The sequence below is a fragment of the Culex pipiens genome, chromosome 1 (assembly GCF_016801865.2).
Source record: "Culex pipiens pallens isolate TS chromosome 1, TS_CPP_V2, whole genome shotgun sequence".
Lineage (NCBI taxonomy): Eukaryota > Metazoa > Arthropoda > Insecta > Diptera > Culicidae > Culex > Culex pipiens.
Genome location: NC_068937.1, coordinates 37,386,238 through 37,412,010, shown reverse-complemented (window position 1 = coordinate 37,412,010; position 25,773 = coordinate 37,386,238). Strand labels below are relative to the sequence as shown.

Here is a 25,773-nt window from a genome sequence, read left to right as displayed (position 1 = left end):
ATCATTTTTTTTCAGTGTAGTTCATATCCATACTACAACTTTGCCGATGACACCAAATCGATCAAAAAATTCCTTCAAAAGATACAGATTTTTGAATTTTCATGCATCGTTTTTGTATGGACAGCTGCCAAATTTGTATGGAAAATTATATGGACAAACTAATGATGCAAAATGGCTTCTTTGGGCATACCGAAGGCACCAAAAAAGTTTCAGTCGGATTAAAAAATACAAAAAAATCGAATGACCGAAATCAGAGAGAACTGGTCATATGGAACACTTTACGACATAAACTTATTTTATATTCGCAAATATTTTTTGAACTTTATGTCCCTCGACTCTGACCAAAGTGCCTCCACTCAAACTTTGAAAAATATTTGCAACGACCTTACTTTTTTTTTTACAGAAAATAAATTTCTCAAAATCCACATTTTTTATTTTTTTGGTTTGTTTTAAGGGACAAAGCCCCACAACTTTTGTGCCATCGAGAAGTACCGCCAAAACGTTTGGCGCCAAGTTATGATTTTTGAAAAAAAAATATGTTTTTTGTAAAAATAAAAATCTTACCCAATAAAATTTTTTGACTACTTAATTACACACATTTTGATAAAGTGCACCGTTTTTTCAAATATAGCCACTTAAAGTTTAATTTTAACAAAAAAAAAAAATAAGTTTTTCCTTTTTTTTAATAGTAATGATGAAAGGCCATTGGGGCGTCCCAAAAACTATGTCTATACAGGAATTTGTTCAGCGGACATTAAACTATAACTTGAAGCCCCAGGCGATCAAATTTTAATGACTTTAGTACGTTTGATACGCGCATTTCTAGAAAATACTCGAAAAATGCATTTTTTATTGTATGGAAACGTTGTTCCTGACATCCTAATCTATCGTTTTAGGGGTGAGCCTAACGGCCATTTACGAAATATATTTTTTCGATTAATTCACAAAATTTCCTAAACAATGTACAAGAAACATTGAAATTGGACCTCTGGTTGCTGAGATACAGCTCAGTCCAGGTGTAGGAGTCGTCTCCAAGAGTCCTGTCTCGGTGGAGTCGCTGGTAGGCAGTTGGACTAACAATCCAAAGGTCGTCAGTTCGAATCCCGGGGTGGATGGAAGCTTAGGTGTAAAAAGAGGTCTGCAATAACCTCAACAATCAAGCCTTCGGACACCTAGTTTCCATTAAAAATCTCGCAATCGAGAACGCCAAGGCGCAACCCAAGTAACCACAAGCACTAAATTGAAGTATTTATTCAGTACTAAATCAGCACTCTAATGCTTTGAAGTAGTAAATAAGCTTTGCGAATGCCTCAAAGTACCAAAACTTTGCAGCATTACAACTGGCATTAAATCACCATTTACGACCTTGAAAATGTGCTTCAAAGCATTTGATGTTTATCAACAAAGTAACCCATCCATACGGGAAACATTTCAGCCAGCCACGCTCTTATTGACTTTTATCCTTCTCCCGTTATACTGTCCCAATAAGCGTGCGGGCTAAGGCGCATTTCCCCCAGTGTGCAACAGTTTTATTTTTGTGTGAACTGGGTTCAATTCCCGCTGACTGAAGTATTTTTTTTGTGGAAAACTGCAGCCTGTAATTAAGCCAAATTTTTCAAAACATATGCCCATAGCACAAAGGACATTATCAAAAGTTCTCTGGTAAATTGAATGACTTTTCTCGCAAGCAAAAAGCTGCTTTCCGGAAGTCTGATACACTTTGTGAAATTTTGTCAACCGTGGACCAAGCACTCCTCGGAAAAACAGTTTAGGTTAGCCGTTAGCCATTACTTGTCCCTATTAACCCCAAGCCTTCCGTAATTGATTGTACTGTACTTGACTGGATGGCCGCAATTTGCTGAGTGACTCGTCAATAATTTTCGTCCAACAAAATGACAACGGGTTTTTCTCATGAACCAGAAACTCGAAACAGCAGAAAGAAAGTCTTCCTTAATGTTCGATGCATCAACCACATCGATTAAAACATTCAAAACAAACACTCATTTCAGAATACATCAGTTGGCTGGCGCGCATCCTGGAGATCGACGTGAAAAATGCAAGAATAACATCAAAGTGTCACACTCACACATGAAACGCAACAGGAGAAAAAAAACAAAGGAGGCCCACCACCAAGTGTGTGGAGCAGCTAGCTGTCCTTTTTTTTTCCCCAGCCTTGACGTCGATAAAGCAGTTTATTTTTGTTCGAGCTTTCGGTGAGGCATTACCCAAGTAACCGCGAGGCACTAAATAGCGGCATTAAATCAGCATTATATTGGCATTTAATACCAGCAAATAATGCTTCAAAACATTAAATCAGCACTTTTCCCTTGAGAAATATTTCAAGTGGCGCACAGTGATGCCGATTTAATGCCTCACCGAAAGCTCGAACAAAAAAAACTGCTTTATCGACGTCAAGGCTGGGGGAAAAAAAAGGACAGCTAGCTGCTCCACACACTTGGTGGTGGGCCTCCTTTGTTTTTTTTCTCCTGTTGCGTTTCATGTGTGAGTGTGACACTTTGATGTTATTCTTGCATTTTTCACGTCGATCTCCAGGATGCGCGCCAGCCAACTGATGTATTCTGAAATGAGTGTTTGTTTTGAATGTTTTAATCGATGTGGTTGATGCATCGAACATTAAGGAAGACTTTCTTTCTGCTGTTTCGAGTTTCTGGTTCATGAGAAAAACCCGTTGTCATTTTGTTGGACGAAAATTATTGACGAGTCACTCAGCAAATTGCGGCCATCCAGTCAAGTACAGTACAATCAATTACGGAAGGCTTGGGGTTAATAGGGACAAGTAATGGCTAACGGCTAACCTAAACTGTTTTTCCGAGGAGTGCTTGGTCCACGGTTGACAAAATTTCACAAAGTGTATCAGACTTCCGGAAAGCAGCTTTTTGCTTGCGAGAAAAGTCATTCAATTTACCAGAGAACTTTTGATAATGTCCTTTGTGCTATGGGCATATGTTTTGAAAAATTTGGCTTAATTACAGGCTGCAGTTTTCCACAAAAAAAATACTTCAGTCAGCGGGAATTGAACCCAGTTCACACAAAAATAAAACTGTTGCACACTGGGGGAAATGCGCCTTAGCCCGCACGCTTATTGGGACAGTATAACGGGAGAAGGATAAAAGTCAATAAGAGCGTGGCTGGCTGAAATGTTTCCCGTATGGATGGGTTACTTTGTTGATAAACATCAAATGCTTTGAAGCACATTTTCAAGGTCGTAAATGGTGATTTAATGCCAGTTGTAATGCTGCAAAGTTTTGGTACTTTGAGGCATTCGCAAAGCTTATTTACTACTTCAAAGCATTAGAGTGCTGATTTAGTACTGAATAAATACTTCAATTTAGTGCTTGTGGTTACTTGGGAAGTGCTGATTTAATGTTTTGAAGCATTATTTGCTGGTATTAAATGCCAATATAATGCTGATTTAATGCCGCTATTTAGTGCCTCGCGGTTACTTGGGAATGCTGTAGAGCGAATAAATTGATTTTGAATCTTGTAAAAATTGAAACGTCCCAAAATTGATTGAAATGGAAATCAAATTTCTAGAAATCGCCAGTTTGTTTAGCTTACCATTGATGTTTCTTTTTTATGTGCGAAAGGATTGACTTCAAAAGAAAAAAGCTCCTTTTATTTAGAAAACTTTCAAGGAATTCATTTAAAACAAAAAGTCTTCGCGGGCCGGACTTTGGTCATAAGCTATTTCACAATAAAATTATTCTGATGGTTGGAAGAATGTTAAAATACAGTAGGTTATCTGTAATTTTCTTATTTCTTTCATCCCGGTTCGTTTCATAATCCACGGTTTGTACTAACCGCACAAATCCAGTGCCTCTTATCAAAACCGCCTTTTTTGCATTCGATCCTGATGCTTCCTACTTCTTTTCCCGGCCAGATCAGAATGAAACCTTGAACGAGGGTCTCTTTATCTCTTGATTCTGGTCAACATCGGACTGGGAACTGACCTAACGCTCGCAGCAGAGCCTGATGTACGGCTTCCCAGTCCCAGTGAAGTTTCGTGCCCGTCTTTGAAATGCCTGAATGCGTTTCTTCGTCAGTCAAGTATAGCTCGCTTTCTCAATCACAGTCATACAACCGGAACCGTCTGTCTGTCGCTGTTCCGACTGAAATCGATGAGCGGAAACTTCCGTTGAAAGTTTGTAATGTACCGCGTACATGCTCGTGTGCCGCCGGTTCCCCAGAACAGGTTCAAAGGAAACAATAATCCGTTCTGGAGAAGAGCCTCCTCGGGTAATGAACGGATCAGGTTACAAAGTCACTTTTTTTTCTTCTTCTTTGGAGGGATTGTAAGGCGGAGACTTGTGTTATGGTTGAGTCTAACTGTTGAAAAAAGGACATGGGTTTTTGGACACGTTGGTCGGCTGGTTTGTTTCGTACCGTTTAGAGAAAGTGGTTAAAGATTAGGAACATATCTGGAGTTTTTTTTAAAAGGTCCTATAAACAAAATTTTAATTTTTTGCTTTTTGGGTGATTTTGAATACCCCTGACTCAAGGCGGTTCTAAAAACACCCAACAAGCAAAAATTGAAAATTTTGTTTACAGGACCTTTTCAAAAAAACTCTAGATATGAGCATTTCTCTACAAAATCGGCCGATTTCAACCATTTTTATTTTTGTATTTTTTTGTTTGGCTCATACTTTGTGGGGGGCTTCCCTATGACCAACGAAGCTATTTTGTGTCATTGGTTTACCCATACAAGTCTCCATCCAGATTTTTAAGCGAAGATGGCGTTACGAATGGTGAACGCCCGAAATGTCAAAATCGCACAGTGGTACCAACATTACAAAAAAAGTTTCCCATGGCATGACAGCCACACTTTTTTTCTAATGTTGGTATAACTGCGCGATTTTGACATTTCGGACGTTCACCATTCGTTACGCCATCTTCGCTTAAAGATCTGGATACTATTTTGGCAACTGTCCATACAAGAATGTTACGTAAATATTCAAACAGCTGTAACTTTTGAGTTCATTTTCTGATCAATTTGGTGTCTTCGGCAAAGTTGTAGGTATTGTTGAGGACTATTGAGAAAATATAGGTACACGGAAAAAAATTGCCGATTTTTTTATTAACTTTTTTTTTCACATAAACTCAATTTCCCAAAATACACAGCAAAAAATTTCTGTGTAAAATCGCATGCAAAAGCATGCACATCACCTTTGTGGGAAAAAGCATGTAACCGAAGAAAAAAAATCAGGTCTGCTCACCCCAAAAATAACATCAATCCGGCGAGAATCTTATTCAGATTACCAAGTCCGCGCCCCAACCCACTCGGATATCTCGCCGCTATGTAAATAGTCGGATCAATGCCAATGCAACAGTAGGTTTTCCGTACGTCGTATACTGTGTTAACTGCATACGACCCAAGTAACCACAAGCACTAAATTGAAGTATTTATTCAGTACTAAATCAGCACTCTAATGCTTTGAAGTAGTAAATAAGCTTTGCGAATGCCTCAAAGTACCAAAACTTTGCAGCATTACAACTGGCATTAAATCACCATTTACGACCTTGAAAATGTGCTTCAAAGCATTTGATGTTTATCAACAAAGTAACCCATCCATACGGGAAACATTTCAGCCAGCCACGCTCTTATTGACTTTTATCCTTCTCCCGTTATACTGTCCCAATAAGCGTGCGGGCTAAGGCGCATTTCCCCCAGTGTGCAACAGTTTTATTTTTGTGTGAACTGGGTTCAATTCCCGCTGACTGAAGTATTTTTTTTGTGGAAAACTGCAGCCTGTAATTAAGCCAAATTTTTCAAAACATATGCCCATAGCACAAAGGACATTATCAAAAGTTCTCTGGTAAATTGAATGACTTTTCTCGCAAGCAAAAAGCTGCTTTCCGGAAGTCTGATACACTTTGTGAAATTTTGTCAACCGTGGACCAAGCACTCCTCGGAAAAACAGTTTAGGTTAGCCGTTAGCCATTACTTGTCCCTATTAACCCCAAGCCTTCCGTAATTGATTGTACTGTACTTGACTGGATGGCCGCAATTTGCTGAGTGACTCGTCAATAATTTTCGTCCAACAAAATGACAACGGGTTTTTCTCATGAACCAGAAACTCGAAACAGCAGAAAGAAAGTCTTCCTTAATGTTCGATGCATCAACCACATCGATTAAAACATTCAAAACAAACACTCATTTCAGAATACATCAGTTGGCTGGCGCGCATCCTGGAAATCGACGTGAAAAATGCAAGAATAACATCAAAGTGTCACACTCACACATGAAACGCAACAGGAGAAAAAAAACAAAGGAGGCCCACCACCAAGTGTGTGGAGCAGCTAGCTGTCCTTTTTTTTCCCCCAGCCTTGACGTCGATAAAGCAGTTTTTTTTGTTCGAGCTTTCGGTGAGGCATTAAATCGGCATCACTGTGCGCCACTTGAAATATTTCTCAAGGGAAAAGTGCTGATTTAATGTTTTGAAGCATTATTTGCTGGTATTAAATGCCAATATAATGCTGATTTAATGCCGCTATTTAGTGCCTCGCGGTTACTTGGGGATGTATGGGGAACCTACAGCTACATCGGTGAAGATCCAACTATATTCATAGCGGCGAAATACCCAAGTAACCGCGAGGCACTAAATAGCGGCATTAAATCAGCATTATATTGGCATTTAATACCAGCAAATAATGCTTCAAAACATTTAATCAGCACTTTTCCCTTGAGAAATATTTCAAGTGGCGCACAGTGATGCTGATTTAGTACTTCACCGAAAGCTCGAACAAAAATAAACTGCTTTATCGACGTCAAGGCTGGGGATAAAAAAGAACAGCTGCTCCACACACTTGGCGGTGGGCCTTCTTTGTTTTTTTTTTTCTCCTGTTGCGTTTCATGTGTGAGTGTGACACTTTGATGTTATTCTCGCATTTTTCTCGTCTCCAGGATGCGCGCCAGCCAACTGATGTATTCTTTAATGAGTGTTTGTTTTGAAACTTTTAATCGATGTGGTTAATACATCGAACATTTATGAAGACTTTCTTTCTGCTGTTTAGAGATTCTGGTTCATGGTTCTGGTTCAAAAATCCGTTGTCTTTTCGTTGGACGGAAATTGTTTACGAGTCACTCAGCAAATTGCGGCCAGCCAGTAAGTGCAGTGCAATCAATTACGGAACTGGCTAACGGCTAACGGGAACTGTTTTTCCGAGGAGTGCTTGGTCCACGGTTGGCAAAATTTCGCAAAGTTTATCAGACTTCCGGAAAGCAGCTTTTTGCTTGCGAGAAAAGTCACTCAATTTACCAGAGAACTTTTGATAATGTCCTTTGTGCTATGGGCTTATGTTTAAAAAAATTTGGCTTCATTACAGGCTGCAGTTTTCCACAAAAAAAAAACAAAAAAAAAACACTTTAATCAGTGGGAATTGAACCCAGTTCATGCAAAAATAAAACTGATGCACACTGGGGGAATTGCGCCTTAGCCCGCACGCTTACTGGAACGGTATGACGGGAGAAGGATAAAAGTCAATAAGAGCGTGCCAGGCTAAAATATTTCCCGTATCGATGGGTTACTTTGTTGATAAACATCAAATGCTTTGAAGCACATTGTCAAGGTCGTAAATGGTGATTTAATGCCAGTTGTAATGCTGCAAAGTCTTGGTACTTTGAGGCATTCGCAAAGCTTATTTACTACTTCAAAACATTCCAGTGCTGATTTAGTACTGAATTAATACTTCAATTAAGTGCTTGTGGTTACTTGGGTAGCCGATTGGGTTGGGGCGCGGACTTGGTAATCTTAATATGACTCTCGCCGGATTGATGTTATTTTTGGGGTGAGCAGTACTGATTTTTTTTTCTTCGCTACATGCTTTTTGTGTACACGTTTTCTCATACAATATTACATGCTTTTTCTCACAAAGATGATTTGCATGCTTTTGCATGCGATTTTACCATCGGATTTTTTGCTGTGTACGTATTTTTTTATTTTAGAGATTTTTTGGTATGTTTTAGGGACAAAAACCCGCAACTTTTCAGCTATAGAAAAGTATGGTCAAACATTCTGCCGCTGATTTGGATTTTTTTGAAGCAGTAGTAATCTGTGATAAAAATCAAAATTTCATGCAAAAAAAATACCTATTTTTTATGTAAAATTGAATTGCAATCGACAAGTACTTTACAGATTTTTTTGATAAAGGGCTCCGTTTCCAAGATATAGCCACCAAAAGTTTGATTTTAGTGAAATATTTGCAGTTTTTCGATTTTTAAAAATAGTGACCATGAGTGACCAACTCTAAATTTGTTTTTTGAAAATTCAGAAAATTTGCTATAAAATTGTCTAAGAGGCGTTGGGACCATCCACAAACCACGTGGACACTTTTTTGGAAATCTCAACCCCCCCCCCCCCCATCGTGGACAATTTCCATACAAATAAAATCTTTTTTGTATGGAGCGTGGACAATCGCCAAACCCCCCCCCCCCCCTAAGGTGTCCACGTGGTTTATGGATGGTCCCGTTGAAGTTTGGACCTCTGGTTGCTGAGATACAGCGGCTTAAAGAAAAAGATACAGCAAAATTGAAGTTTTCTAAGTGTCACCCAAATGTCGATATCTCAGCAACTAATGGTCCGATTTTAAATGTGAAATTTTCTGATATTTTCGAAAAAAATGTTTTCATTTTTTTAAATCAAGACCAACATTTCAAAAGGCCCAAACATTCAATATTACGCCCTTTTGAAATGTTAGTCTTGATTCAAGAAAGTATTTTTATCGAAAAGATCAGAAAATTTCCCGAACATTTCATATTTGAGTAATTCTCGCTGAAAGTGGACCACTATTTACACAAGGTGCTCAAAAATCAAAAGCAATGTATTTTTCCAATAGCCCCCACCAAGTTATGAATGAAACCATGTTTGGTTGGTTAAATTTGTCCTCACCTCGGCGCCACAAGGCTAAAACATTTTTTTAAATTGGTAATTTTTTGACTTTGGCGCGTCTAAAAAATTGCTAATAACTTTGCAAAACTTCAACGAACCATTGATGTTTAGGGGTGTTTTGGAAAGGAAATGAGCAGAGCTTTCGAATGCACTTGTCAGAAAAATACCGTTCCATACATTTTTTTGCCACAAAACACCAATGTATTTTTAAAAGTCATTTTTGAAGGCCGGCGCCCCGCTTTATCGAAAAACGGATAAATCCATTCGAAAGCTGAGACGATTTCACATAAAGGACCAATAAATCTAAGGTGTATGTTCCTCCTATCTTTTTTAATCTAATTTTGATTCTGCGAGCGCAGCGCTCCGTTTGCATTTCGGGTGTCCAAAATGTTGCAATTTGATTGCTTCATTTTAAGGTTTTGTCAAAAAATATAGGTGGTCACTTTTTAAATGATAGTTTATTGTCCAAGGATCAAAATGCACTTTCGATAATTGACAAATATTTATGTTTTTGGATTCTTCCAGGCAATCTAATGTCGAAAAAATGTTTTTTTTTTACTTTTTTTTGTAAAATGCTCACTTACAATTGGGTGGACTTTTTTCAGTAGAACTAATGAATGTAGCATGTAGGAAATTTCACTACGAACATTTTTATCTAAAAGAAAACGTAATTTCGATACTCCAGTGCCAAGATATTTTAGTTTTAGTGCGAAAAAAAGTGCCAATTTTACAAATTTCTCAGAATCAACAAGCACGGCCTATTATTTACATGCGGCATATGTTTAGGAGGCCAGAGTATGGTTTCTTATAATTATTTTGGTCGCTTAATCCGGATCTGGAATCAAAAAACAGTGAACAGTGATATTTTAGCCATGCTCAAATATTAATTGCGTGTATTCCCCATAGCCACTTAGGGATCGGCAGCCGAAGCCGCTAACCACCGCGCCACGAGGCCTCTCAAAACAATCAGAAGTTGAAAAAAAAATCTCCATAAAAAAATCCGTGAGTAAAATATCAATTAAAGGTGAGCGAAAGATGAAATATGACCGAATTCACTAGCGATTAAAATTACAGCATATTACCGCAAATAACTTTTGGGCGTGGCTCCAAATTTAACTGTTTATCTGAAATTTGATTCCAGATCCGAATTCAGCGACCAAAATAACTATAAGAAACCATACTCTGGCCTCCAAAACATATGCCGCATGTAAATGATAGGCCGAGCTTTGTAAAATTGGCATTTTTTTTCTCACTAAAACTAAAATATCTTGGCACTGGAGTATCGAAATTACGTTTTCTTTTAGAGAAAAATGTTCGTGGTGAAATTTCCTACATGCTACATTCATTAGTTCTACTGAAAAAAAGTCCACCCAATTGTAAGTGAGCATTTTACAAAAAAAAGTAAAAAAAAAACATTTTTTCGACATTAGATTGCCTGGAAGAATCCAAAAACATAAATATTGGTCAATTATCGAAAGTGCATTTTGATCCTTGGACAATAAACTATCATTTAAAAAGTGACCACCTATATTTTTTGACAAAACCTTAAAATGAAGCAATCAAATTGCAACATTTTGGACACCCGAAATGCAAACGGAGCGCTGCGCTCGCAGAATCAAAATTAGATTAAAAAAGATAGGAGGAACATACACCTTAGATTTATTGGTCCTTTATGTGAAATCGTCTCAGCTTTCGAATGGATTTATCCGTTTTTCGATAAAGCGGGGCGCCGGCCTTCAAAAATGACTTTTAAAAATACATTGGTGTTTTGTGGCTAAAAAATTTATGGAACGGTATTTTTCTGACAAGTGCATTCGAAAGCTCTGCTCATTTCCTTTCCAAAACACCCCTAAACATCAATGGTTCGTTGAAGTTTTGCAAAGTTATTAGCAATTTTTTAGACGCGCCAAAGTCAAAAAATTACCAATTTAAAAAAATGTTTTAGCTTTGTGGCGCCGAGGTGAGGACAAATTTAACCAACCAAACATGGTTTCATTCATAACTTGGTGGGGGCTATTGGAAAAGTACATTGCTTTTGATTTTTGAGCACCTTGTGTAAATAGTGGTCCACTTTCAGCGAGAATTACTCATTTTAACATTGAAAATTGGACCATTAGTTGCTGAGATTTTTTTAAATTCTTTATTATAGAGTTTTAGTTGCTGAGATATCGACATTAGAAAATAGTGGGTTGTCTGGGTGAGACTTAGAAAAAATCAATTTTCCTGTTTTAAATCTTTGCATGGAAATATCTCAGCAACTAAGAGTCGTATCAACAAAGTTCAAAAAGGCAAATTATAGAGAATTTTCTAAGCTTTTCAAAAAAAAAAATTCAAGTGGGCAAGCACGGACATTAATTAAAAAAAAAATAACTGCGATTATTTTCGAAAAAGTTATTTAAAAGTGGCTATAACTTGAAAACTATCAAAATTTCACTAAAGTACTTTTTGATTGCACATTCGATTTCACATTGAAAAATGAGTTGGCAGTTGGCATTTGATGTCCTATAAAACATATCAGAAAATGAAAAAAAATTAAAATAGTTTTTTTTTACAAATCAAGTTTTAGTGACAAAAAGTAAAAAAAAATCACCAAATTTTTTTTACCGTGTATAATTTTTTTTTCATTGTAGTTCTTATCCAAACCTACAACTTTGCCGAACACACCAAATCGATCAAAAAATTCCTTCAAAAGATACAGTTTTTTGAATATTCATATATCATTTTTGTATGGACAGCTGCCAAATTTGTATGGAAAAGTATATGGACAAACTAATGATGCAAAATGGCTTCTTTGGACATACCAAAGGCACCAAAAAAGTTTCAGCCGGATTAAAAAATACGAAAAATAAAATTAAGAAAAAAAGTCCGATTTCGTAGAGAACTGCTCTGTATCGAGGTTTTTTAAGCGAAGATGGCGTTCGAATGGTGAACGTACGAAATTTCAAAATCGCGCAGTAGCACCAACATTAGAAAAAAAAATGTGGCTGTCATGCCATTGCACACTTTCTTCGTATTGTTGGTACCACTGCGTTCACCTTTCCAACGCCATCTTCGCTTAAAAACCTGGATTAGGATGATGCATTCAAGTTTTGTATCATATCCGGCATTGGTTTAGTGGAAAGGTTTTGTTATATTGATCAAAACCCCAAATACGAGGGCCGAGGTGCCTCAACGGAATCCGGAATGTCTCCGGTAAAAATGAACCATATTTGTGTCCCATCTGGCAGTTAAAAATATAGCCAAATCTGGATCTTTTGCAACCAGAAGCATCCAATTTGGTAAATTCTACCAAAAGTAATCTGATTTTTAAGAAAAAAAAAATTGGGGTCAAATGACTACCCGAGCATTTGAGTATTTATGAAAAGCCATGTTTTCCCCTAATTGCTTTTTATTTTGTGATACCAAATGCATATCTTTGCTTGTGTCCTGTCTTTCTGATATGCTCTCATTATTTTTCAGTTTTCATTTAATTCACAAATTAACTTCTTGCTCAATGAACCCAGTGGTAGCGGTTTGTAATGTCCCCAGCCACTACGTTTGGTAAGTCGATACCAAACTTGTGTGTTCCACAATGTTGCTGGTGTTCTTTGAGTTGCTTTTACGCAAAACATTTCCCTTCTCGCCTTCTGTCTGGACTGAAGGTGCTCGCGTAAACATATATTTTCCCATCCCTTAAGCCCTGAGCATAAAGTTACGCACGTTTTCTGGGTGATTCTCGGGTAGCGTATAAGTATGCAAAAAAAAAAAACATCATAGCCAGACCACATTATTGCTTCGGTGGATGGTTCAACGATTTAATTTAGCCAGTCAGCATTTGTGGCTTCGCTTGCCGAAGTCATATTACGCATAAATATGCTCAAGTTCATTAGCATCAGGATTGATATCAACCGAAAGGAACCACAATCGCGCAACCATGCTTGAATTTCTACTTTTCTATACTGTTGAGCTGTTTTTTTCTGAAGAATCTCATTGCTAGTTACCAAGTCTGTCTAATCAGGTATGCAGTTTTGTACAAAAAGAAACGAAAAACCTCTCTTTTTCGCGATAAGAACATTTTTTTATGGGTACAGATTTAGTTTTTTTTTGTTGGCTGTCTGAAACTCGCCTATCAGTTTCACAACATTAAAAGACTAAAAAATATCAAGCCGCCCAGAAGTCTCAGTTTTACTTACCCTTGATGTGATGTTACTCTTGCTTTCATTATCAGCATACTGGTCGTCCGTATTAATTGTCATGGTTTCCGGCTTATCTGCGTGTCTTTTGCTACTCGTTTTTTTTGCTCTCGCTGGGTTTCGGGAAAATTCCTCTCAAATCTGTGAATGAAAAGAGGGAGAGATGATAAGGAATGCTGTAATAATTAGTACTAGCATGTATAACGGATCACTGATCAATTGTGAATGAAAGATGTTTTAATAACGAACATTTAGTTTGATTCTGAAATTCTTCAAACTGACATGATTTGCAGAACGTTGAACCAATACTTTGTAACAAGCAAACATTTATATGTTCAGTTAATTAGCATAGTTTGAAAAACCAAGAATCAAAAACAAAATCCAAGTCACGCCGCAGCCTGATAGGCTTTTCAGTGGCGCGAATAATCACAACTTAATCTCAATGGGGTAACTGGGGCGTTAGTGTGCAACACTTTATTATTGTTTTATTCGTGCGCAAATCAATACAACACGTTCTAGTTAGTTCCTGAGTGAGTAATTGATTGAACCGATTTCAATCAATCTGACCGGTTGGCGATTGCATCCTGGGGCAATGCAACAATAAGAAGAAATGGATCCAATGATCCGTGGCCGCACTCAACACCCCGTTCTGGTCCTATTTTAAACGGCCCTGGCACAACTGTGTGTGAGTGATAGGTTAGGTTACTTTGTAATGATGTTATATTTAATAATGAGCAATTCTCTGAAATTTCGGTCATTCGATTTTTTTGTTGTATTTTTTACTCCGGCTGAATCTTTTTTGGTGTCTTCGGTATGCTCAAAGAAGCCATTTTGCATCATTAGTTTGCGCATATATAATTTTCCATACAAATTTGGCAGCTGTCCATACAAAAATGATATACCGTAAAACGGGGTGACTTTGATAGGTTTGCGATTTTTCCGCAAAATGAAGAGTACAATTAAAATACGTAAGGAATGGTTCAGAAACATACTGACCGTGGTAGAGAAGTGTTCAAAGTACCTCAAGAAGAACTTTTCATAAATTTATGAAAGATTTATAAAGTTAGTTAACTATAGTTAAGAAAATGCTGATGAAAGTCATTATTTTAAACTTCTCAAATTGTCATGATTTTCTCAATGAACATGATTTTTAATCGGAAAACGGAATGCATTTTCGGATTCTTTGGACAATTTTCCACTAGGAGAAGGTTAAATAAGTTTGTAAATAATAAATAATATGTGTTTTTGAAACACAATTAAAAAAAATCTCCAAATTTATAGGCAATTTCAGTTGAACAAATTTCATGTAAAATGTGAAAACTTGTGATTCGTGCTTCAAATTCAGTATAAAATGCAATATAAATCGATAATTTTAGAAAAAAAAAACTAGTTTTAACAAATTTCAGGCAAAATTCCGACTTTTTAACAATTTTACCTAAAATTTATATGTATTTTGTTAAAAAGCTTATAAACTTAGTTAACTTAACATAAACATTGATTTTTTTTCTTACAAACTATATCAGCTACTTTAGTGATGGTACATTTAACGTACAAATAATGTTTGAACATCTTAAATATGATTTTAACAAGAAAAACTATGACTATCAAAGTCACCCCGGAATTAAAACTAAGAATTTTAAACGTAACTATTTTTCTAAACACTATTGAAAAAACTTTTTTTCCAAAATAGTGCATGGACTTTGTGTGGCCTACCCCAGTACATGTTTTAAAAATACAAATCTTGAGAAAAACCTTACCTGTTGGAAAATATTCTAAAAACAAATTGAAATCCTATCAAAGTCACCCCGGTTTACGGTATAAAAATTCAAAAATCTGTATCTTTTGAAGGAGTTTTTTGATCGGTTTGATGTCTTGGGCAAAGTTGTAGGTATGGATAAGGACTACACTGAAAAAAAATTATACACGATAATTTTTTTTGCGATTTCTAATTTCACTTTTTGTCACTAAAACTAGATTTGCAAAAAAACACTATTTTTTCATTTTCTGATATGTTTAAGGGGACATCAAATGCCAACTTTTCAGAAATTAAGTATGTAGTAATATCACAGCAACTAAGGGTCGTATCAACAAAGCTAAAAAAAGCAAAATATAGAGAATTTTCTCAGCTTTTCAAAAAAAAAAATTCAATCTTTGCAAACATGGGCACTAACTAAAAAAAATAACTGCGACTTTTTTTTCAAAAAAGTTACCCAAAAAAATGGCTATAACTTGAAAACGGTGCACTTTATCAAAATTTCACTAAAGTACTTTTTGATTGCAAATTTGATTTTACATCGAAAAATGAAGTTGACAAATTTTTGCGACCAGTATTTCGATTTAAAAAAAAAAAACTTATTGATTAAAAATTTCATAACCCGGTCAAAGATTTTTTGCACAACCTGGAAATTTCTGAAAAGTTGGCATTTGATGTCCCCTAAGGCTGGTACAAATTTTATTTAAAGTTTTTGTCTCCCCCCCTTCAAAGTTGGCCCGAAAAATCAGGTGGCAAAAACAAAAATTATTTCAAAAAAAATCAAAATTTCAAAGGAAATTTAAGTGTAATCTGCTGAAATCAATTTAAAATGTATTTTCTGCGTTTAAATCATTTTTAGCATGTTTGAGTTGATCTTTAAATCTTTTGAATTTTTGAAAATTTTCGATGTTCAATATCGCAAAAAGTGTTTTTTTCGCTAAAATGTTTGTTTTCGTTTACATTTTTTGAAAACTAATGATTGCAAAACAACTGAACTAGTGTAAAATGCATTTTAAAACACTTTTTCCATGCAAATATTGAGCTATATTTTTTCGCTTAGAAAAATGTTGCATGTTATCAAAAAATGTGCACAGTAATTTTCAATTGCAAATTTGATTTTGCATCCAGAAATAGTTTTTGAATTTTGGTTTGACAATATTTTAGATTTTTGTTTCCAAAAATGCGCAAAAGAACACGTAAAAAATAAAAATAAACGTATTTTGGAAATTGAATTATTAGCGATAAATGGTGAAAAAAATGAAGTCTAATCACAATCAAAATCCATTCTCAAGATACATATTTTCGAATATTTATATGTCCATTCTGTATGACCAGCCCGCAAAATTGTATGGAGCCTTGTATGTAAATGCATTATCAATGTTTCATTTAAACAAAAAAATACAGAAAAAAATCTTGTTAAAATTTTCAAATATTTATAGTCTAAAACTATTACAGAAATTTATTTTTTTCTAATGGAAAAAATATAAAATCGGTTTTAAAGCCGTTGCAAATATTTTTCAAAGTTTATGTCACCCTGCCTTCAAAATTGGTCCGAGAAATTAGGGGGCACACAAAATATTTTTTTTAAACTTCAAAATTTACATGAAAATAGATGTCTAATCAACTGAAAACAATCTAAAATGCATTTTTCTGTATTGATAATCATGTTTAGCATGTTTGAGCTTGTTTAAATAGTAGTTTATGCAACAAGTTGCAAAAAGAAGATTTTTTCAGCACGAGTCGTACATTTATCCAACGAGGTTTACCGAGTGCTGAAAAAATCAAGTTTTGCAACGAGTTGCTTACTAGTGCGTCCATCCCGGGAATTCCCGGGATTTTTTCCAAAACCGGGAATTCCCGAATCGAAATTGAAAATAAATCTTATTTTGGTCTGGAAATTCAGATTTTGTTGTGGAAAGAGATGAAGAATTGAATACTTAGCAATCGATAAGAATTTTAAAGCATTAAATTTGTATTCGGCATATATTTGACTTATAAGGGAAAATTGTTGAATATTTAGTTTACAGATTCGATTTAAAATAATTCTATTTAATTTTATATATTTTTTAAAGACTGTGTATTATGCTTACTTGTATTTATGATATTAAGTTAGAAAAAAAATATCATGTTTAATTATATTTCATCAAACACCAGCATTTGGGGCAAATCAGGACAAATGTAACGAATTAAGACAGCTGCAAAGTCAACTTTTTTTGAACAATGTTTTTATTCGTTTTATTTATTTCTGCTAAAACGAGAACAGAACAAAACAGTTAGTACACCGATTTCCAAATGTAATGCTCTAAAATCTGCTGAACCTATTAAGACTACAGTCCCGATTTTTTTTTTCAGTTGGCGGTGGTGTAAAGATAGCTTGCAAAATATGTTTTATATTAAAAAAAAATAAATATAAACTTATCAAAAATGGTTATGTTTATACATTTTCAAAGAATTGTGTAAGCTTTTCTAATCATGCTATATGAAAAATTAAAGGAAATATATTTACAAGATACTTATTTAATTTGAGTAAAATTAGATTAATAATTTTGGTTCATTTAAAATCCAAAGCACAACAAAGAACAAAAAAACAATTTTAAATTTCTATTAAGCAATCTAAAACTGCTGTCCTTGCTTCGATTGAAGTGTAGGTTATCACCAGCGTTGCCACAACGTACAGATATTTGAGCACATAAAAAATGCTCAACCGAGTTTAACTCTGAAACTAAACATTATTTTCCAAAATTAAACAAGTCAAAACTTTAGGAAAAATGATACTCTTTTTGGTAAATAAATCAACCCCTTGATTAATTGCTGAAATCATATAAAAACAATTATTTTGACCTTTGAATATGTGCTCAAATATCTGTTCGTTCTCGGGAATTCCCGGGATTCAAAAAATATTTTTCCCGTTTCCCGGGAAATTTTAAATCCGGGAAATTTGGACGCCCACAGCATTGCTTACAATTTTGTTTTTATTGCAATTCCAAAAAACGTTTTTTAAATGGAATGTTATGCCTAACATCCACGTGTTAAGTTAATTCACTGTTCAAAACAAAAAAAAAATGAAAAAATGTTTCTTTTCAACACTAGTGCTGAAAAGTTCAACTTTTCAGCACTGATATTGAAAGGTATTAATTTTCCATTCTGTTATTTTTGGTAGCGAAAAGGAGGCTCGAGAATGACAGGAAAAGTAAATAGTTTTACAACGGAATTGCAAAAAAATTGTTTTTTGCAATTCCGTCGTGAAACTATTTACTTTTCCTGTCATTCTTGAGCGACGAAACAGCCTACTTTTCTGTACTAAAAATAACTGAATCGAATAGTAATGCTTTTCAAAACAAATGCTGAAAAGTTCTACTTTTCAGCACTGAAATGGATGCTGAAAAGTTGAACTTTTCAGCACTTGTTAGGAAAAGTTATACTTTTCAACATTTTTTTGATTTAAACGATTCATTGACTCAATGCATGGGCGTTTGTCTTATAATTTTGTTCAAAGGGTGTTTTTCGGAATTGCAAAAAACGTTGTATGGAACTTGTTGCAAAACTTGATTTTTTCATCACTCGTCGTATTTATCCAACTCGGTGAACCTCGTTGGATAAATGTACGACTCGTGCTGAAAAAATCTTCTTTTTGCAACATGTTGCATAAACTACTATTTTTTTTTTTTGCAAGAGTGCGCAAAAGTTCACTAGATTTACAAGTGTCGATTTTACGGTTTTGTTTTTAGTGCGTAAAACCGACGCCTTACTTTTCAAACGTTTTATGAGACCTGAAATTATGACGCCTCAAAAACTTGTGGCAGGAAAACATTATTGCAATAACACGTGCACCTTGAATTTTTCAAACATAACCGGCTCCGTGGCTTAATGGTTACTACTTCTGTCTCCCAAGCAGAAGGTTCAGGGATCAAATCCCGGTCGGTACTTTTGAAATTTGGAATCAGGAATTTTAATATGAATAAAAACTAAAATGAATCAGGTGGGATTCGAACTCACACCTTTGGATTGGTGGTCTGAGACGCTATGCAGTTGGCCATCAGAAGGTTTACACTCTAGCAGTGAATTGATCCGTAGTGTTGAAACATGTTATCTTCTCATATTAAATACGCGCTGGTCCCTGATTTGCCTGACGGGATTGGAAGTCTAAATATAGATCGAGTTTCCATCAGATGCTTGCTTCTATGTTAAGGCGGGGCCGAACAATGCCCAGCGACCTCGGAATTGGACCGCAAGGAGCTCTGTCATTCTGAAATGGGTCGTTGGAAGCAACGAGAGGGCTGTCACCACCTAATACCCGGGACTGAGATAAGCTGTATCAGCATTCGGCATGTACACAGTCTGATACAAATTATACTTTCCCATAATTTCGCTACCGGTTAGCGGGTATTGGATTGGACCACACACACACACACAACACGTGCACCTTGAATTTTTCAAACATAGTTAGACAGGGCCGAATGTTTTTTTTTTCAATGTTTGTATGGATAATTGGGGCGGCTCGTCGATGTTGCATATAAGCAAAAAATGCATGCAATATGTTGGAGTAGCGTTCAGCACTAATTCTCCATACAAACTTTGGAGAAAAACTAACTTAATCCACCTATGTGGTTGATGCCTTCCTCATTTGTTACCAACAATGGGTAATATGAGTGGTTTGGGCACGTACTTCAGCTATTTTTTTAGATCTAGAAAAATAAGTACACAGATATAACTTCAGTGGTAATAACTCGATACAGGGTTGCCAGTTCTTCAATGTTTTGGAATCGTTGGAAAGTTTTTTTTGATTACATAATCAACGATGGGTTGGATGATGGATCCGGACATCGTTTACGTACAATTAAGGGAGATCCGGCTTCAAAAAAGTACATAAATATCACTTATGTGGTCATAACTCGGAACAGGGTTGCCAGATCTTCAATGTTGTGGACTCGTTGGAAAGGTGTCTTGATCACCTAACCAACGATGGGTCGGATGATGGATCCGGGCATCGTTTACGTACAATTAAGGGAGATCCGGCTTCAAAAAAGTACATAAATATCACTTATGTGGTCATAACTCGAGACAGGGTTGCCAGATCTTCAATGTTGTGGACTCGTTGGAAAGGTGTCTTGATCACCTAACCAACGATGGGTCGGATGATGGATCCGGGCATCGTTTACATACATTTAAGTGAGATCCGGCTTCAAAAAAGTACATAAATATCACTTAAGTGGTCATAAATCGAGACAGGGTTGCCAGATTTTTAATAATGAAGTCTCGTTGGAAAGGTTTTTCGATTACCTAACCAACGATGGGTCGGATGATGGATCCGGACATCGTTTACGTACAATTAAGTGAGATCCGGCTTCAAAAAAGTACATAAATATCACTTATGTGGTCATAACTCAAAACAGGGTTGCCAGATCTTCAATGTTGTGGACTCGTTGGAAAGGTCTTTCAATTACCTAACCAACTATGGGTTGGTTGATGGATCCAGACATCGTTTACATACATTTAAGTGAGATCCGGCATAAAAAAGTACATAAATATCACTTAAGTGGTCATAAATCGAGACAGGGTTGCCAGATTTTTAATAATGAAGTCTCGTTGGAAAGGTTTTTCGATTACCTAACCAACGATGGGTCGGATGATGGATCCGGGCATCGTTTACATACATTTAAGTGAGATCCGGCTTCAAAAAAGTACATAAATATCACTTATGTGGTCATAACTCGAGACAGGGTTGCCAGATTTTTTATAATGTAGTCTCGTTGGAAAGGTTGTTTCATTACCTAACCAACGATGGGTCGTATGATGTATCCGGACATCGTTTACATACATTTAAGTGAGATCCGGCATAAAAAAGTACATAAATATCACTTAAGTGGTCATAAATCGAGACAGGGTTGCCAGATTTTTAATAATGAAGTCTCGTTGGAAAGGTTTTTCGATTACCTAACCAACGATGGGTCGGATGATGGATCCGGACATCGTTTACGTACAATTAAGTGAGATCCGGCTTCAAAAAAGTACATAAATATCACTTATGTGGTCATAACTCAAAACAGGGTTGCCAGATCTTCAATGTTGTGGACTCGTTGGAAAGGTCTTTCAATTACCTAACCAACTATGGGTTGGTTGATGGATCCAGACATCGTTTACATACATTTAAGTGAGATCCGGCATAAAAAAGTACATAAATATCACTTAAGTGGTCATAAATCGAGACAGGGTTGCCAGATTTTTAATAATGAAGTCTCGTTGGAAAGGTTTTTCGATTACCTAACCAACGATGGGTCGGATGATGGATCCGGACATCGTTTACGTACAATTAAGTGAGATCCGGCTTCAAAAAAGTACATAAATATCACTTATGTGGTCATAACTCGAGACAGGGTTGCCAGATCTTCAATGTTGTGGACTCGTTGGAAAGGTCACTTGATCACCTAACCAACGATGGGTCGGATGATGGATCCGGGCATCGTTTACATACATTTAAGTGAGATCCGGCTTCAAAAAAGTACATAAATATCACTTAAGTGGTCATAACTCGAGACAGGGTTGCCAGATCTTCAATGTTGTGGACTCGTTGAAAAGGTCTTTCAAATACCTAACCAACGATGTGTTGGATGATGGATCCGGATTTCGTTTACATGCATATATATGAGATCCGGATATATGTGAAAACACATTTTTATACATAACTTTTGAACTACTTATCGAAACTTCAAACAATTCAATAGCGATGTATGGGACCCTAAACCAAGTCGAATGCAACTGGTTTGGTCAAAATCGGTTCAGCCAGTGCTGAGAAAACTCAGTGAGAATTTTGGTCACATACATACATACACACACATACACACACACATACACACACACAGACATTTGTTCAGTTTTCGATTCTGAGTCGATATGTATACATGAAGGTGGGTCTTTGAGCTTTTAATAAAAAGTTCATTTTTAGAGCAGGATTATAGCCTTACCTCAGTGAGGAAGGCAAAACCATTCGGCCCTGTCTTAATATTTTTGAAAAATTCAAAACAGGGCACATTTTTGCACGTGTTTCTGGGGACCCCAAAGTTCACGCTTCCCCTCGGTGTCGGTGTTATACCAAAGATCACAAGATAAACTTTCAAATGATGGTAAACGCGAATCATTACGTTCAATTATTGATTTTCTATGATTTTTTTTTTGAACATTAGCAGACTCATTAAATGTTCCGAATATGATGGATGACTGTACCACAATGTTTGATATGACAGATATTATCTCGAGATCTATAATTTTTTCACACCATGTCTATTGGTTTTGTTAAATGAAGGATAGAATATCTATTAGGAGAAAACATTGCACGGCACGGGTGACCTTACCTATCGCGTTACAAATCTGTACGAGGCTGAAATTCCTCCTCACACTCGGATGGAGCACCGGATTTCAATTCCGTTCCGCTACAGCCGGTCACTATTGATACTGTTGCTGCTTCAGATGCTGATCCCAGGTCGTATTCGCAGTCGTCGTTTTCTTCGTCGCCACTGGTAATCCAATCATCTTCCCAAGACTACACGTTTGCGGCTTTGCCAATCGATTCCCGTATATCTATGCGTCCACAACTGGCACTTAACTGGGTTTGGTTGTACGAGGATTGCTGCTGCTTACTACACACCTCTGCGCGTATATCGATCGATCTCACTCACTTGTCTTCTGCAAAAATGCTTATTTTTGCCAATGGGACACTTTTTTTGGGCTTCACTGGTTCTTTTGGGCTGCTACTAGCAATGTTTTCACATTCGAAGAGTTGACTCTCCTCGGCCCGCCGAAATGAAAATTGCACTTTTTTTTTCTTTTGCTGCCTTGGCTATCGAATTACCGAATTACCACCGGCACCACGATCACTCTGTATCTCTCGTTCTGTTACGGACGGCCCTCGACAACGACTGTTTCACATCGCACGTTCTCTGACTGCTTCTAACCGCAAATTGGAACGCATGGGGAGGAGGATACCTTAAATGCACGTCGTCGCAACCGGGCTGGGCTGGGAAAGGGACCACCGTCGTCCTGCCTTTTCAAACATTACTCACAAACAACAATGTGGTTAAGCCTTAAATCAGTTCTTGGCTGAGGAAGGGGGAGATCACCAACTTAGTTTAGAGGGAAGCACTACCGGCCGAGTTGACGATCGAAACGCAACTGAATGTGCAACTCGGAGGCACCTCGGTACTATAGCTCAACCACTGCGACCGGCGTTTGGCTTCGGGAAAATAAAAGTTCCGACTTCAACAGTCTTCGGAGCTTTCCGAGCAAGCGTCCTCACCAGCGTCAGGACAGTGTGCCGGATCGCCCTAAAGTGTGCTGGTGATAAGGAGACGGATGATACGGGGAGAAGTGAGAGTTGAGCGGCGCACTGATAAGCTTTCTTCAGGGGACTATCTCTCGCTCTCGGCGCGGAGGACCGGCATTTAGTGTGGTTTTGGAATGAATTGATTAATTTTTCTTTTTTGGTCGTATTCTCAGTTCAAATTCCTGATTACAAATTTCAAGGGCACCAACTGGGATTTGATCCCTGAACCTTGTGAGTCTTGTTTTATTTGAAAAAAAAAGCCGTAAGAGCCACCGGGACAGGACACTAAGGGAAATATACCCTTTCTAATCAAACACCTATCTTCGTCATATGAAGAGTTTGATGCTCGATTAAAGCTCCAAAAATAGTATTTAGGCTATAAACTTACCAGCAACAGCACCGCCTCGAGTAAGCACGCAAATTTATGCCACTTACTGGCCAAAAAGATCAAATTTAATGCACCTTTGATCATAATTTTGCGAGACAATTTCTCATCATTTTGGTGGCACACACATCCACACGCAAGATGAGAGGTTAACTGCTTAACGAAAGTCGCCATCAATATCTTTTCACTTGCGCTAACGTTTTCAAAGCGCTTAAGATATGAAATTGCTTCCAACTACCGGCAACATGTTCTTTTGAACATTAGTTAGTCACCCACTTGAAAAATAATCCCGAAACATGTAAATAATTAGCAAGCGCCATCAAAAAACAAACGCGCCAAGTCTTTTGACGTTTGAATTTTGACGACCCATTCCAATCGAAGGTTGAAGAAAACCGAGCGAGAAGCGAAGGCAAATAAAGAACAAAGGCTGGCCACCAACACCACCAGCAGTGCCTGTTGGAGTGAGCCAGTGATGCTAGGATTTTGGTAATTTTTGTATTTTTTGCATTTTTTTTTATTTTTGTAATTTTTTTATTTTTCTGTAATTTTGTGTATTTTTTGTAATTTTAGTAATTTTAGTAATTTTAGTAATTTTAGTAATTTTAGTAATTTTAGTAATTTTAGTAATTTTAGTAATTTTAGTAATTTTAGTAATTTTAGTAATTTTAGTAATTTTAGTAATTTTAGTAATTTTAGTAATTTTAGTAATTTTAGTAATTTTAGTAATTTTAGTAATTTTAGTAATTTTAGTAATTTTAGTAATTTTAGTAATTTTAGTAATTTTAGTAATTTTAGTAATTTTAGTAATTTTAGTAATTTTAGTATTTTTTGTAATTTTTTTAAATTTTTGTAATTTTTGTAATTTTTTGTAATTTTTGTAATTTTTGTAATTTTTGTAATTTTTGTAATTTTTGTAATTTTTGTATTTTTTGTAATTTTTGTAATTTTTGTATTTTTTGTAATTTTTGTAATTTTTGTAATTTTTGTAATTTTTGTAATTTTTGTAATTTTTGTAATTTTTGTAATTTTTGTAATTTTTGTAATTTTTGTAATTTTTGTAATTTTTGTAATTTGTGTAATTTTTGTAATTTTTGTAATTTTTGTAATTTTTGTAATTTTTGTATTTTTTGTATTTTTTGTATTTTTTGTATGTTTTGTAATTTTTGTAATTTTTGTAATTTTTGTAATTTTTGTAATTTTTGTAATTTTTGTAATTTTTGTAATTTTTGTAATTTTTGTAATTTTTGCAATTTTTGTACTGCCGCTCGAAGCTAGTCCGTCCCATATGTAATTTCGTAAATTTTGAGGTAATGATGCAGTTTGGTTCGAAATCATGTAAACTATCAGAAAAACCAATAAAATTTAATACTTTGTTCTAGAAAACCGGAGAAAATCCACTTTTTCGTGAAATTCTAACACGTAGCCTTATGAGTGGGACAAATTTGACTTGCGTTTTTCTCGGCTTGCTGTTTTTACATATGGGACGGACTCGTTTAGAGCGGCAGTGTAGTTGTTGTAATTTTTGTTATTTTTGTAATTTTTGTAATTTTTGCAATTTTTGTAGTTGTTGTAATTTTTGTAATTTTTGTATTTTTTGTAATTTTTGCAATTGATATAATTTTTGTTATTTTTGTAATTTTTGCAATTTTTGTATTTTTTGTAATTTTTGTTATTTTTGCAATTGATATAATTTTTGTAATTATTGATGTTCCATAACACTAAATTTTAGGAAATTTTGGTCACTTATATACACTTAAAATCAAACTTTAAGTGGGTCAAGAACGGTGCACTTTATTAAAATTTCTGTAAAATACTTTTCGATTGCAAATTTGATTTAAATAAAAAAAAAAACATTTTTTTGTGCATACTTCTCTATGGCTCAAAACCTGCAGCCTTTTGTCCCCAAAAACAGCGATTCTCAACACAGGGTAAATGTACCTTTGGGAGTACCACGAGTGATCTCAGGGGATACCAGAAGACACATTTCGTAATGATGGACATTTGAGAGTTAACCCAAACAAAATATTCGAGAAACAAAAAACTTACCTAAAAAAAAGATTTTGCCAAACGCCTTTCAATTTTTAAAATTTATATTCAAGGGTTGAAATTAAAAATTAAGGTACTGCCCATAATTGAAAATTCGGCAATTATGCCAAATCAAGTATTCATAGCATAGCATAGCATTGGTGTCTACCCGTAGTTGCTACTCTGTTATTGACCAGGACCTCCAAGAATTGCTC

The 25,773-nt window shown here is 35.9% G+C and overlaps 1 protein-coding gene across 2 annotated transcripts in view; it reads right to left on the bottom strand.

The window, feature by feature from the left end:
- LOC120414163 (protein white) overlaps positions 1 to 23,004 on the bottom strand; it is a 32,470-nt gene extending 9,466 nt beyond the window's left edge. The window contains exons 1-2 of one of the 2 annotated variants that reach the window (XM_039575214.2): positions 22,181 to 23,004; positions 13,079 to 13,219 (exon numbers count right to left, since the gene is read on the bottom strand). In XM_039575214.2, the coding sequence (XP_039431148.1) occupies positions 13,079 to 13,141 (63 nt within the window). In that variant the 5' untranslated portion in view covers positions 13,142 to 13,219; positions 22,181 to 23,004. The remainder of the gene's footprint in view (positions 1 to 13,078; positions 13,220 to 22,180) is intronic. The other variant, XM_039575215.2, reaches the window with a different exon arrangement.
- Positions 23,005 to 25,773: the final 2,769 nt, after the last annotated feature.